Source organism: Saccostrea cucullata, unplaced genomic scaffold (genome assembly GCF_032062105.1).
Source record: "Saccostrea cucullata isolate Sc308-1 unplaced genomic scaffold, CSIRO_AGI_Scuc_v1 ctg354, whole genome shotgun sequence".
NCBI classification, from domain to species: domain Eukaryota; kingdom Metazoa; phylum Mollusca; class Bivalvia; order Ostreida; family Ostreidae; genus Saccostrea; species Saccostrea cuccullata.
Window position 1 is genome coordinate 527,265 of NW_026940030.1, and position 13,413 is coordinate 540,677.

Consider the following 13,413-nt stretch of genomic DNA (forward strand, 5'->3'; position numbering starts at 1 on the left):
ATAGTATGTACACGAACTTTACTGTAATGAACACAGCTCTAAGGTGGTAATCATTATTTCTCATCAATGTTAACTTAGATTTCACATAAAGATTTGGTTTACTCTTCATTGATTATTTAGAAAATTCATTTCTTCTGACCACCATGGCACCAGTTTCAAGTTCTGTCATGACTCTTCAATTAATCTTTACTTAAATCAATTCTTTACAGTTGAAACAAGCATTCAAATGTGTATTACATTTTGACAAATGAATCCAAAGGTTAAAGATTATTTCATTTCAACACAGAAATAAAAGTAGGCATATTGCATGACTGACAACAGTAAAATTACATTCTTATTGCCCAGGGAAAAGGTAATGACCTCGACAAGACCTTCACTTAGTGATGTTGTCTTCTTGATTCTGTGACAATTTCATTAAATTTTAAATACAAGAAATATGAAAACAATCCACCTTAATAATAGATCTTCAACTCAATGGAGTCCACAAAGCTCAGATCAGTCATCTCCTGCTTCTACCTATCAGCTTTCATCATATTTTATTCATTTGAAAAAACGAAGTGACAAATAATAATGCTAAACTTTATACATGTAATATTATGTTATTTGCCTAGCCATTTTTTTATTTGATATTTTCCACTTTGATGATTTGTGAAGTTACTGGAAAGGGGGGGGGGGGGGTTGAGAGGGGGCTTTGCATTTCACTGTCAGTTTTGTTAAAGCAAGAAAAGAATGACAACTCTTAATTGCAATGGTGAAGGCACATGTGCACCAGGAAGTTTAGAAGATAAATTGAAATCTCAACCTAGGTAGGAGATCGGTAATTAAAGAAGCTTCATACAGACAGCAGGTTGGTATATTTATTTTACATGCAAATCAAGGAACTCCGAAAAATGTATTCAAAAGCTGCTGTTCACTGGTAGTAGAAAAAAAGTTTTACGATAGGAAGTACCGATATATCTAGGTCATATTTAAGGACATTCCTTGGAAAGCAATTATAAATAAACAACTTTTGTAATTAAAAAGTTAAATCCTTTCAGTTGTTTATCTGAAAAAAATAGAATTTTTTCAAGTCCAAAAGGGCAAAACTCTGTCAAAAATGGCTCAATCGTACCCAAACAGACAATAACCTAAAAATTCTTATGATAAATCTGTATACCAAATTTCATTTCAATATGTGCAACCTCTGCAAAGAAAATGAACGAAAACTGAAAATAATAGGAATTTTTCTATGTTCATGGGGCATAACTCTGTCAAAAATGGCTAAATTATACCCAAAACAGAAGCTAACCCAGATATTCTAATAAATCTGTATACCATATTTCATTTCAATATGTGCAACCTCTGCAAAGAAAATGAACAGATACTGCAAATATTTGGAGTTAAATAATTGCAATGTCTTCAATGCAGACTACACGTATACTTATAAAAAGAAAAATACAAAGGCAAAAGAAAATTCAAAATCCTAAACAGTGTAATTACAACTGGTAATTTCTCAGATGTTAAAATTTCCTTAAACTAGCGTTTTAGATATGCTAATGAGAAACATCTTTATATGTTAAACTTGAATAAAGCTTAAATAGCAGCAATAAAGAACACAATTTTTTTCAGAAAAGTCCAAAAATGGACCCCCGCACCAGTGCCCAAGATGTGATGCGATGTGACCTTTGTGAGACTGCTATAGTACAGATGCACTGTGATACATGCCTTGTTAGTCTGTGTAAGGCCTGTGTAGGAGAACACATTTCTGATGAGTCCAAAGATCACAAAGTCGTCGAATTTCAGTCCAGGAAATCTACTCTCCTTAACCCTCTGTGTACATTGCATGACAAAAAACGTTGTGAGCTGTACTGTGAACAATGTGACATTCCTATGTGTTGTGCCTGCATTGTCTCTAAAAATCATTCAGGTCATAACATTTGCAATTCACAGTACAAAGAAAATGGAGATTGAAAGAGAAAATGAAGAAATGAGAAAAAGCATATATCCAACTTACCAAGACATTTTCTTAAATGTGGAGAAGACAATTAGTCAGTTAGATAAGGGATATGATGGTATCTTAACAGCAATTACAAAACATGGAGAGGAATGGCACAGACAAATTGATAAACTTGTCAAGAAACTCAAAACAGAAGTAGAAAGCATGAAAGATATACATAAATCTGCCTTGGAGAAACACAGAGCTGAAATAAATCAGAGAATTTCAGACATTGATGATGAAATCAGAAAACTGGCCAAGCATCTGGAGTCAAATGATATGTCACTATTTACTCATCACAAAAACACAGTTACAAAATTCAGGAAACTCCCACCCAAAGTTGATGCATCTTTTCCAAATTTTACTCCAATGACATTTCAAGAAGAACAGTTCCATAAACTTTTTGGGAAACTCTCTACTCTATCTATTACTTCAGATGAACATGGCTACAACAGCAAACTAAAACAGATATCACCAGAAGCTGGATCCTCTCCTCCAGTCAATAAGTTACTTGATGAACCTGAGACCGTCACCACCATACATACTGGTTATGAATGCACTGGAAGTGTGGCTTGTTTGAGTGGAGAACAAATCTGGATAGCAGTCATTGGCAACATCATGAAACTCTTCAACATCAATCAAGGTACACTGTGTCAGTCAATTACCACAAAGTCTGGAAACATGCCTCGTGATATAGCAGTGACAAAAAGCGGACAGCTAGTTTATTCTGATGAATATGACATGTCTGTTAACATTGTAAAGAAGAAAAAGATAAAAGTGCTGATTAAATTACAGAACTGGAAACCTTTAAGTGTCTGCATCACTTCCTCTGGTGACCTTCTTGCTATCATGTATAGTGATGATTCTGGGATATCAAAAGTTGTCCGTTACTCTGGCTCTACAGAGAAACAAACCATTCAGTCTGATGATGAAGGTAAACCTCTCTATTCAACGTCCTGTTGTACTAAATTAATCAGTGAGAACAAGAACCTGGATATCTGTGTGTCTGATTGGTGGACTAAAGCAGTAGTGGTTGTTAATCAGGCTGGAAAACTGAGGTTTAGATACACTGGGCATACTTCTGCTCAAAATAAGATGCAATTCAGTCCCTATGGAATCACCACAGACAGTCAGAGTCACATCCTGACTGCTGATTGTGAAAATCAATGTGTTCACATCATTGACCAGGATGGACAGTTTCTCCGTTACCTATACTGTGGTTTAAATGAACCTATTGGACTTTGCACTGATAAATATAATAACTTGTTTGTTGTTCAAAATGGAAAGAGTCAGGTAAAGAAAATAAAATATCTACACTAAAATCGAATTGAGAGTACTTTATAGAATTATATGCATTCAAATAATGGACATTTCATAAAGACATTTTATGGCAGCCTTTCCTCAATTTGTTTATGGTTACTGTCAAATCACATATTTTCGTTGGGTCATTTCGAGGTTGAGAAAAAAGTATTGATGTGTGGGGAAGTGTTGAAAAATAAGGATTTTTTTTTCATTTCATGGTGGTAACGGTTTCACGGGTCTTTCCATTCCTCAAAAACAACGAAGATTAAACCCCCACGAATATAAGTGATTTCACAGTAGTCTGTACAGAATAAAAACAGTCATCTTTCCTTGAGATTGATTCATGTACCAAAAAAGATATTATTTGTGACCGATCTAGCGATATGTAAAAAAAAATGAAAATTCAATATATATAGTACAGTCACCATAGTCTCTGTTTAAATATATCATGTTTGGGTTTTTTTTTTCCTTTTTCAGGTATATGTTTGCCACTATTCTTTTTAATTTTAATCACTGCACACCCATATTAAGGAGGCTGGAACAACAAATTAATACCAAATTTACCACCAGATTTAATTTATTTTTTTAGATACGGTATCTTTAGCTGTTAACTATCATTTGACAAAGAAAAAATTCATACATTTTAGTTTTAAAATTTGATCATTTTTGTATATCTTTATATGGAGCTCTCCTTTTAAAGGAGATTGAAATAGTCTAAAAATGGCTGCAACCCCCATCCCCCACCCCCAGCCTCTTTAATATTTACACAACATTGTGTAAATTCAACTATTTTATATAGTTGGTGTGTCAAAAAATCATCTTTGATAGGAATGAATGTTTTTTTTAAAGTAATTAATTAATGTAATCTGTAGTATAAAAATTACTTACATGCATTATAAAAACAATATTAGATTCCCAACATTAATAGACCCAGGGGTTATGATTTTAACAATTATAGAATCTACACTATCCCAGAATCCTTCAACATAAGTGTCAGCTTACCTAACGGATTTGGAGGGGGCCATGAGGTGGGGGCAATCCATGCATCCCCTTTTTTCTATCTTAAATATACGATTTAATAAAAGAAATTGTGTGATTGGTGTGGCTGTGGGCCCCTTTCCTTGACCCCAATCTGGTTGACCCCCTCTTTTCAAGATTACTGGAACCGACATTGCTAGCTTCCGGAGGTTTCGCCTCCTGATCGAGTTCCACCAGGACTTCACACTGGACAGCCCTCAAATCCCCTTCCACTTGAGCATCCACATCAAAAGAATCATGGCTCTGCCCAATTTAATATATGCACAGATCTGGCCAATATTTTCTAATTTTACAATGAAAGGCACAATTTACAGATTAGTCCTAGTTTGTCCAACCTGAAACTAAGAAGCATATATTTTCATATGAAATTAATTGATCAGGTGACAAAAAATATCACTCGCATGCTTTCAGAATTGGATTTGTCAGTATGATACAGCCAAAAAATCTCAAATCTGTTCTTTGAAATAAAAGATCAATGATTTGAAAAAGATAAGGGATGAAAATGAAACAATAAAGACAATTCCTATGGGTTGTTTATACATATATCTAAGGCAATCTAAACTGGCTGTATTTCATGTTATATAGGTATGATGACAAAAATACAGGTTCAGACGTAAGCAAGAAATGTTTACACTTCTATTTTCATTTTGACAAATTGAGATAACTGTACAATACCAGCAAAATAGGCACCTTCTTCAGTGCCTTGTTTATTTACCAAACATACGTTATTTGCAGAATGGGAGAAACAGGTTTGCAAGTACTGCATCTCTTGAAAATTAAAATAAGGAAATGAGAGTTTGAGAAAACTTGCGATAGTTATGGAACCTATAAATCTTTAAATGAATAAACATATGAGGCAAACTCATAATCTACCGTTTATTCAAAAGTTTAACTCCTCATTCTTTACAAGTAGAAAATATATGTTTTGTTAACAAGTTTGTAATAATGTTATTTCTGTCCATATCAGTAATTCATAGGTATGAACACAACTCTAAGGTGGATATCAGCACTTCTCAACATTGTCAACATAAGACTTCACATCAAGATTTGATATAAACTTCGTGGATTATTTGAGATCTCTTATTTCCTTTTTACCAGCTGTATCAAAGTCTCTAATGACTCGATTCATCCATATAAGCTAAAACAAATAAATTCATCACAGCTGAAACAAACATTCAAATGTGAATCTTATTTTTGATAAATGAACTCAAGGGTATAAGCTCATATCATTTCAACACAGCAGACACAGATTCCTGGACAAATTTAAAGAACTCCATTTCGAGTGAAGACATGAGTGATGTTTGGGATATGGATCGGCCCAGTGAGTTGGGGGTGGTGGCCCCCTTAGGACTGGCCTGCCTGTGGGTGAAGCCTGGGGAGGGAGAAATTGGGGCCTCTTGCATTACCTTTTATTTTGAGGTTTCATTTTTAGGAAAACATAAAATAAAACACATTCTTTTCTTTAAACACAAACAAAACAAAACTGTGTCAGGCCTGGGTCTCTCAGGAGCCCCATGGCTTGTGACATTACAATGTATAAAGCATTCTCCATCACAAACATGATCAAGGACCTACAAATAACTTTTTAAAACGTATTTTTCACCAAGAAAGAGTCTTCAAACCAAAGACAGTAACACAGATTATTAGATAAGTTAAATCTTACTTTGGAATGACATAAAATATACTGGTATCTGAGGAGGAATGTGGAGAATGGCCTGGTTTAACTTCAGGCTAAAAGAGAGAAAAACAAAAATGTAAATATAAACCCCTAGACATATTTTTTAAAAATTTAATAATGGTGTGTTTTTGCTTGACAGGCACCATACTTTGGTCATCAATAATTCTAAACATTGCAATCTCTAATAAATGAATAATCAATATCAAATTTGTTCCTGAAAATGTTCTGGATAAATGTAGTCTTCTTTATAATGTGAGTAGAGACACTACATAACTTCTAGTTAAGCATCCTCTACAACAACAAATTAAAATCCAGTTAATTAGACCTTATCTTTGTTAGCAGTCTAACACAAACACATCTCTCACACAAGATGTCAGGGTTCCAAAAGATGAATGACATGCCTGGTCAATGGATGGCGCTGTAAAGGCCACAGCTAAGAATGGCTGGTGCTCTGTATAATCCATATTCTTGGTAAATCAAAACAAATTATACAGGATGTTTCAACAAACATGTCCCGACTTTTTATGTCTACAGTTTTGCACAATAATAATATATTTATAAAATAATAACTATAGTTTAAAGCCCATTTTCTTGCAATATCATCATAATATAAACAATATAAAATAAAATCATTACATTTTTTCATATAAAGTTTTGGTTACATTTAGAAAAATTAGTTTTTCAGTCTTTTTTTTTTCTTCAAAAATGGATCTATTGATTTTCATAAACTAAACAATACAAACAGAAAATTTCAGAGATCACCAATATTAGTGCTTAAGATTTTGTTAAAAAGTACTCACATGAAAACCATCTTTCTATGAAACAGACTTTTCATTAAAAATGTCCAAATATATGTCATAAAGGACTTCAGACACAAAATGAGGATGCTGACTGAAAATATTGTGACTTTTTAGAACACGTAAAAATGACGTTAATTTGAAAAGTGCTGCTGGCGTTCAATCTTTAAAAATGTTTGTCTTAAAAAAATAATTGATTCAGAATTACTTCAACTTTCATATTGATAAAATTGTTTGGTCATGTGGTTTTCATTTTTGCAAAAAATGCTTTCGTTTATACTGCTTAACTTGATATTGAAACCACAAAGTCGGGACATGTTTGCTGAAACACCCTGTATACTAGTATCTTAAAACATGCTTAAATATTACTGGTGCATATTTTTAACTATATGTTAATATACCGTACATGTACATGTATGTGTTAGCTTTAGAATAAACATATGGTCGTTTTCCCTAAGGATAAAGAAATTCCACTTGATCTTATTATACAGCTTAATACTTTTTACCCTTTCATACAAATTTTCGCAAAGTTTAGGAGTAAAATATCTCAACATGGAAAATGTCCTAGTATATCTAACATTCTGAAAAGAAATAATATCAACATTTTCAATTACTTGCCATTACAAGGGGGGGGGGTTAAAGCTCGTAACAGCTAGAAAAGAAGGACAACTCTACAATACAACTCTAGAATACTGTGGTGAAATCACATGACCATTAGGTAACTACAGGTAGAAAAGGAAGTTTAACAGAAACAAATAATTTTAAGGAGACATATTTTATGTAATACTGATTCCAGGTTTGTATGTTTATTTTTAAATAAAAATACAAAATATTCAAAAGATGCTGTTGGATCGTACATGTAGTAGAAACAGTTTTAAAAAATTCACGATAAAATCAGGCTAGGTCTTTTAAGAATTTGCCAAAGGTCAAGATGTGCAAAAACTTATCTATAGCTACAAAACTATGACAGGGAAAAGTTAACGCTTTCACAATTTATAAATATATCATTGATAAACAGATGTAAAGTATCACTTGAAAACAAATACATAAAAAAAAATATTTTTGGCGAAAAAAATATCTCAAAAAATTTACATATTTTAAAAAAAATGCACCTGCTTAATTGTGTATTTTTTGTGAAAACCAAAATTGCAAAAATGATATATGTTTATCAATAAAGGAACGTTGAACATGAATGGTCTCTGAAGCTGTTATTGAAAGCATGGCATGTATAAAGACAAGACCCTATAGAATCCGCCATTTGCAATGTACTTTCTGTTTCAAATCTTAGGATTTAGACCAAATAAATCAAATCTTAGGATTTAGACCAAATAAACAGGGAAAACAACTTTCCAGAGTTTATTATAGTCCAACTTGCCCATCATCAATAAACAAATAGAGTTTCAGCGATTAGTTAGCTAAAGTATGGTGTATTTTATTTTAAATATAACCATTGTAAAAAGAATTTACTCTATAAATATTTTTGAGCAATTGATATCAAGTGACACTTTCTAACTGCTAATCAATGAAATATTTAAAAACTGTAAAAGTTCTCACTTTAATGTACACCACAGTTTTGTAGCTATCGTAAATATAAATTTTTTGCACATGCTGAACTTCAACAAAACTTCAAGTTCATTTTCTTGAATATCAACATATGCACAGCTTTTGTAATTATCAACAAAACCATTGAGGCTAAAATTAATTGTTGCACACGTACTTCATGTTTTCTGACAAAAGGAAAGACACAAAGGGAATTTCTCAGAAGTTTACATTTCCTGCAAATAACATTTTAGATCTGCCTATGTGTTATATGGTCACTTCTATGTTTGTATGTAATACTTACATAAATCTTGATGGGCAGTAATAATACATGGAGAACATAAAAAAAAAATGTTTCATGTTACAGAAAAGTCCAAAAATGGACCCCCGCACCAGTGCCCAAGATGTGATGCGATGTGACCTTTGTGAGACTGCTATAGTACAGATGCACTGTGATACATGCCTTGTTAATCTGTGTAAGGCCTGTGTAGGAGACCACATTTCTGATGAATCCAAAGATCACAAAGTCGTCAAATTTCAGTCCAGGAAATCTACGCTCCTCCACCCTCCATGTACATTACATGACAACAAACGCTGTGAAATGTTCTGTGAACAATGCAACATTCCAATATGTAGTGCCTGCATTGTCTCTAAAAATCATTCTGGTCATAACATTCTAGAAATAATTGAAATTTACAATACAAAGAAAATGGAGATTGAAAGTAAAAATGAAGAAATGAGAAAGAGCATCTATCCAACCTACCAAGACATTGCCTCAGATGTGGAGAAGAGAATAAGCCAGTTAGATAAGGGATATGAAGGTATCTTAACAGCAATTACAAATCATGGAGAGGAATGGCACAGACAAATTGATAAACTTGTCAAGAAACTTAAAGAAAAAGTAGACAAAATGAAAATTAGACACAACTCTGCTTTAGAGAAACACAGAGCTGAAATAAATCAGAGAATTTCAGACATTGATGATGAAATCAGAAAATTGGCCAAGCTTCTGGAGTCAAATGATATCTCTCTGTTTACTCATCATGAAAACACAATTACAAAATTTAGGAAACTTCTGCCGAAAGTTGATGCATCTTTTCCAGTTTTTACTCCCATGAAATTTCAGGAAGAGCAGTTCCATAAACTTTTTGGGAAACTCTCCACTCTATCTCTTACTTCAGAAGAAAATGGCTACAACAGCAAGCTAAAGCAGATATCACCAGAAGCTGGATCCTCCCCTCCAGTTAAGAAGTTACTTAATGAACCTGAGACTGACACCACCATAGACACTAAGTTTGGATATCTGTACAATGTGGCCTGTCTGAGTGATGAACAAATCTGGACAGCGGGCAATAACAGCAGCATGAAACTCTTCAGCATCAATGAAGGTACACTGCTTCAAACAATTAACACTGAATCATGGAGGAGTCCTGATGCTATAGCAGTGACAAAAATTGGGGAACTAGTTTATTCTGATGAATATGAAGCCTCTGTGAACATTGTGAAGAATAGAAAGATAGAGACTGTGATCCAACTACAGAACTCGAAACCTAAAGGTGTCTGCATCACCTCCTCTGGTGATCTTCTGGATATCATATGTAGTATTGGTTATAACTCGAAAGTTGTCCGTTACTCAGGCTTAACAGAGAAACAAATCATTCAGTGGGATGATGAAGGTCAACCTCTCTATTCATATTCATCTGGTTCTAAATACATCAGTGAGAACAAGAACCTTGATATTTGTGTTTCTGACTGGAATGCTACAGCAGTAATCGTGGTTAATCATGCTGAAAAGTTAAGGTTTAGATATACTGGCAATACTTCAGCTCAAAATCAAAGAAAATTCAGTCCCTATGGAATCACCACAGACAGTCAGAGTCACATCCTCACTGCTGATTATGACAATAACTGTGTTCACATCATAGACCAAGACGGACAGTTTATCAGTTACATATACTGTGGTTTAAGTCAACCCATTGGAGTGTGCATTGATAAAAATGATAACTTATTTGTTGCTCTGCGTGGAAATAGTAAAGTAAAGAAAATTAAATATCTACATTAAAATCAATTAAGAGCACTTTGTAGACATTACAGGCATACAAATATTGAACATTTTTTTTCATTTTATAACAGCCTTTCCATAATTTGTTTATTGGTAGTATGTATAAACTACAAGCAGCTATCTTTTCTTGAGTGTTATTCATGTACCAGAAATATACACTGTATTTGACCTACCTTTTAAAAGCAAACCTTGACCATTACTTTTTAAGGGTAAGGGCTAGTGCTTTCATTTTTACATATAAAATCCTTGTGACAAGATCTTTCATTTGATAGCAAGAACTTTGACCCTTTGTCCTTGACCTTTGAGTTAGGCCTACTTTTTAAAAATTTTAACCTTGGCCATAACTTTTGAAGGGTTAGGGCTAGGGCTTCCTTACATCACATATGTTTTTTGTGGAAAACCCTTTCATTGGATACCAATTACCTTGATCTTTTAACTTTGACCTGGGAGATTTCCGTACTTATGAAAAAACTTTAACCTTGGCCTACTTTCATGTTTCAGAATTGTGTTTCCAGGGAGTTTGCACGTAAGAAAAGTTTAATCTTCGCTATTTTGCCATACAGGGGTATCAGTGATTCACAAACAAATCTTGTTAATTTTAATCACTGCACAGATATCATCCATGAAAATATTTTACCCGAGACCATTCTCTATATTAGTTGATGCATCAAAAATCATTGTTGAGAGGAATAAATGCTTTTTAAAAAATCAATTAATGTATTCGGTATTATAAAAATTACTTATATCCATTATAAAATCAATTTTATTTTTCCATTACTAACACAAACAGCAATTGAAATGATAAATCTGTGCTGGACATAGGAGTTTAAAATTATTAAAATTATACACTCAGTTTTGGAAAAAAAGATGCTTTTTGTCAGGTAATGCTCTGCCTTTTGGTGCCCTTGTTTATTTGTACATGTACTCTGTACCGTTACATTTTGATGTGCATTCTATTCAGCATACTGTAAATCACAATGATAATTGCATTTTTGCATAATTATGAATGGCAAACTGCTCACAAGAATCATCTGAACATATATTATGATTAACAAACATGGATCATGGGCCATCTGACTGTGGCAAAACAAAAATCAAATCAAAATATTGGATAGCTTAGATGCACAAGTTGTCCTGACTAACCCCTAAAAGGGAAAGGGGGCTATGTCTTGAATTAATACTTTGAATCTAAACTAAGAATGTGGTTAATCATGGGGGGGGGGGGGGGGCGGGGTCATGATTTGAACAGAGAGATACAGAAAGGTGCATAAATATAAATATGTATTATTATAACAGTAACTTGATCCGAAGGGTCGTATCACGTCGAGTTGACAGGCGCGGATCGTCAGATCAAACGAGACGCGAAGCGTCGAGTTTGATCTGATGATCCGCGCCTGTCAACGAGACGTGATACGGCTCTTCGGATCAAGTTACTGTTATAATGATAAATTTATTATATACCCATTTATAACTAGCTCTATTTGGCAAAATAAAACTTTAGAGATGAATTCTATAATATTTATCCATTAAACAAAGCGTTATAACAAGGGACTTTTTAACGCGCAAGAAAAATAACGTCACGTTTCTGCGTACTACGTCATCAGTTTCAGAGAGTGGTGATATGGATTCAGAAAGCAACATGTTGGTGATCCGGAAAATCGGATCACGACGTCACGTGATAGCGTAAATTCAACAGTAAAATTGAGTGATACACATTAGGTATATAATAAGTACTAAGAAGCATGTGACCGTGTCATGAAAAGTCTCTGATCTCCCGTATTTGGCAGAAGGCAATCGAGTACATTGGTGTTTATCAAAAAATATTATGAAATATGCATTGCAAAACTTTCTAAATCAAACTGATTTTTAAAAAAAAATTATACACTGAACGAAGCTTCTAAGTGTTTACCTATCATTTTTTGAAGTTTTAAATGATGCATATTTCACTCTGGAGTAGGACTACCACTCGCTCTAATGACTGCAGGACATCCTTTACTGTTGGATACTATGTACCCCTGAATAGGAGATTGGCCCATCTGCTGTCACACGTAATGCCTAGATCTTTCCAAACCGTTAAAATTGTGTGGAAAGGGGGAGGGGGGTTGACATGTTTTATAAATATTCCAAATGTGTTCAATGGGATTTAAATCCGGGGATTTGGCAGTGCATCATCACACAAATGCCTTTTGGTCCTTGGGCGTTTAGAACGTAAGTACACCGCTTTAAGGATGATTTAGACTATTTGAGATGATATTAGACTACCATGAGTACCGATTTCTTATCATTTTCATACGATTAAAATTGTTTGTTTTCATGTTTCTAAAATTGTTTCAGGACAATTTAACACTCTTTTAACCTGGTGTGATGCAAACCCTTGGCCTCAGATAAAGATCCAGATCATTTCCAGTTTGGTTTATTTTGGTCCTCAGCTTTCATATTGTGATAATTTGGCACTGAAAATGACGTACAGTCTATAGAAAAATGGGTTTAAATGGGTTTGGATACTGGTTGTTAATTTTTTGAAGTTATATCAAGGAAAATTAAATACTAAAATAAAAACAAAACAGGGTGCAAAGATGATCAAGATGTCCTCATTCCAGCGGCTCTTTCTTCTTTCTCAATCGTCATTTTGCGAATGTTTATTTAAAAACTACATGTACTTTTAAATAAAAACATTTTCTAGAGTGAACACTTTGAAGTTTTGTTAAATACATTTTAGCCAAATATCAAATACATTTAATATGTAATACAGTACCTGTGAGTTACCTGTGCATTTACATGTAACAGATATATTTCTTTAAGCTGTGTATACCTGTGCTTATTTGTGATTCTATTCTGTTTCAGATATCTATGCATATTAAAATTACTTTTCTGAATACGAATATAATTTATTCCCCTTCTTTTTTTCTAAATTAAATTATAACTGTTTATTCAAGAGTTTTATTCAGCATTCTGTACATGTTACAATATATTCAATTAACATGTATATGTATGTAACCACGTTATTTCTGTATGTATACTA

The 13,413-nt window shown here is 33.5% G+C and overlaps 2 protein-coding genes across 4 annotated transcripts; both read left to right on the forward strand.

Moving 5' to 3' along the window:
- Positions 1–755: 755 nt before the first annotated feature.
- Positions 756–10,458, forward strand: LOC134254575 (uncharacterized). Of its 3 annotated transcripts, none has more exons than XR_009989335.1 (2): positions 756–847; positions 1,609–1,906. XR_009989335.1 is itself a non-coding variant. In XM_062737104.1 (2 exons), exon 2 carries the CDS (start codon positions 8,709–8,711, stop codon positions 10,389–10,391), a length of 1,683 nt encoding a protein of 560 aa, XP_062593088.1. In that variant the 5' UTR covers positions 770–847; positions 8,697–8,708; the 3' UTR covers positions 10,392–10,458. The 3 variants fall into 3 exon arrangements, 2 of the variants coding, with proteins under 2 accessions (XP_062593088.1, XP_062593087.1); XM_062737104.1 differs by lacking the exon at positions 1,609–1,906 and adding an exon at positions 8,697–10,458 and having other exon boundaries at positions 770–847; XM_062737103.1 differs by lacking the exons at positions 756–847; positions 1,609–1,906 and adding exons at positions 7,475–7,586; positions 8,697–10,458.
- Positions 1,918–3,466, forward strand: LOC134254576 (uncharacterized). The gene has a single exon (XM_062737105.1). The coding sequence runs from the start codon at positions 1,940–1,942 to the stop codon at positions 3,293–3,295; it is 1,356 nt and encodes a 451-aa protein (XP_062593089.1). The 5' UTR covers positions 1,918–1,939; the 3' UTR covers positions 3,296–3,466.
- Positions 10,459–13,413: the final 2,955 nt, after the last annotated feature.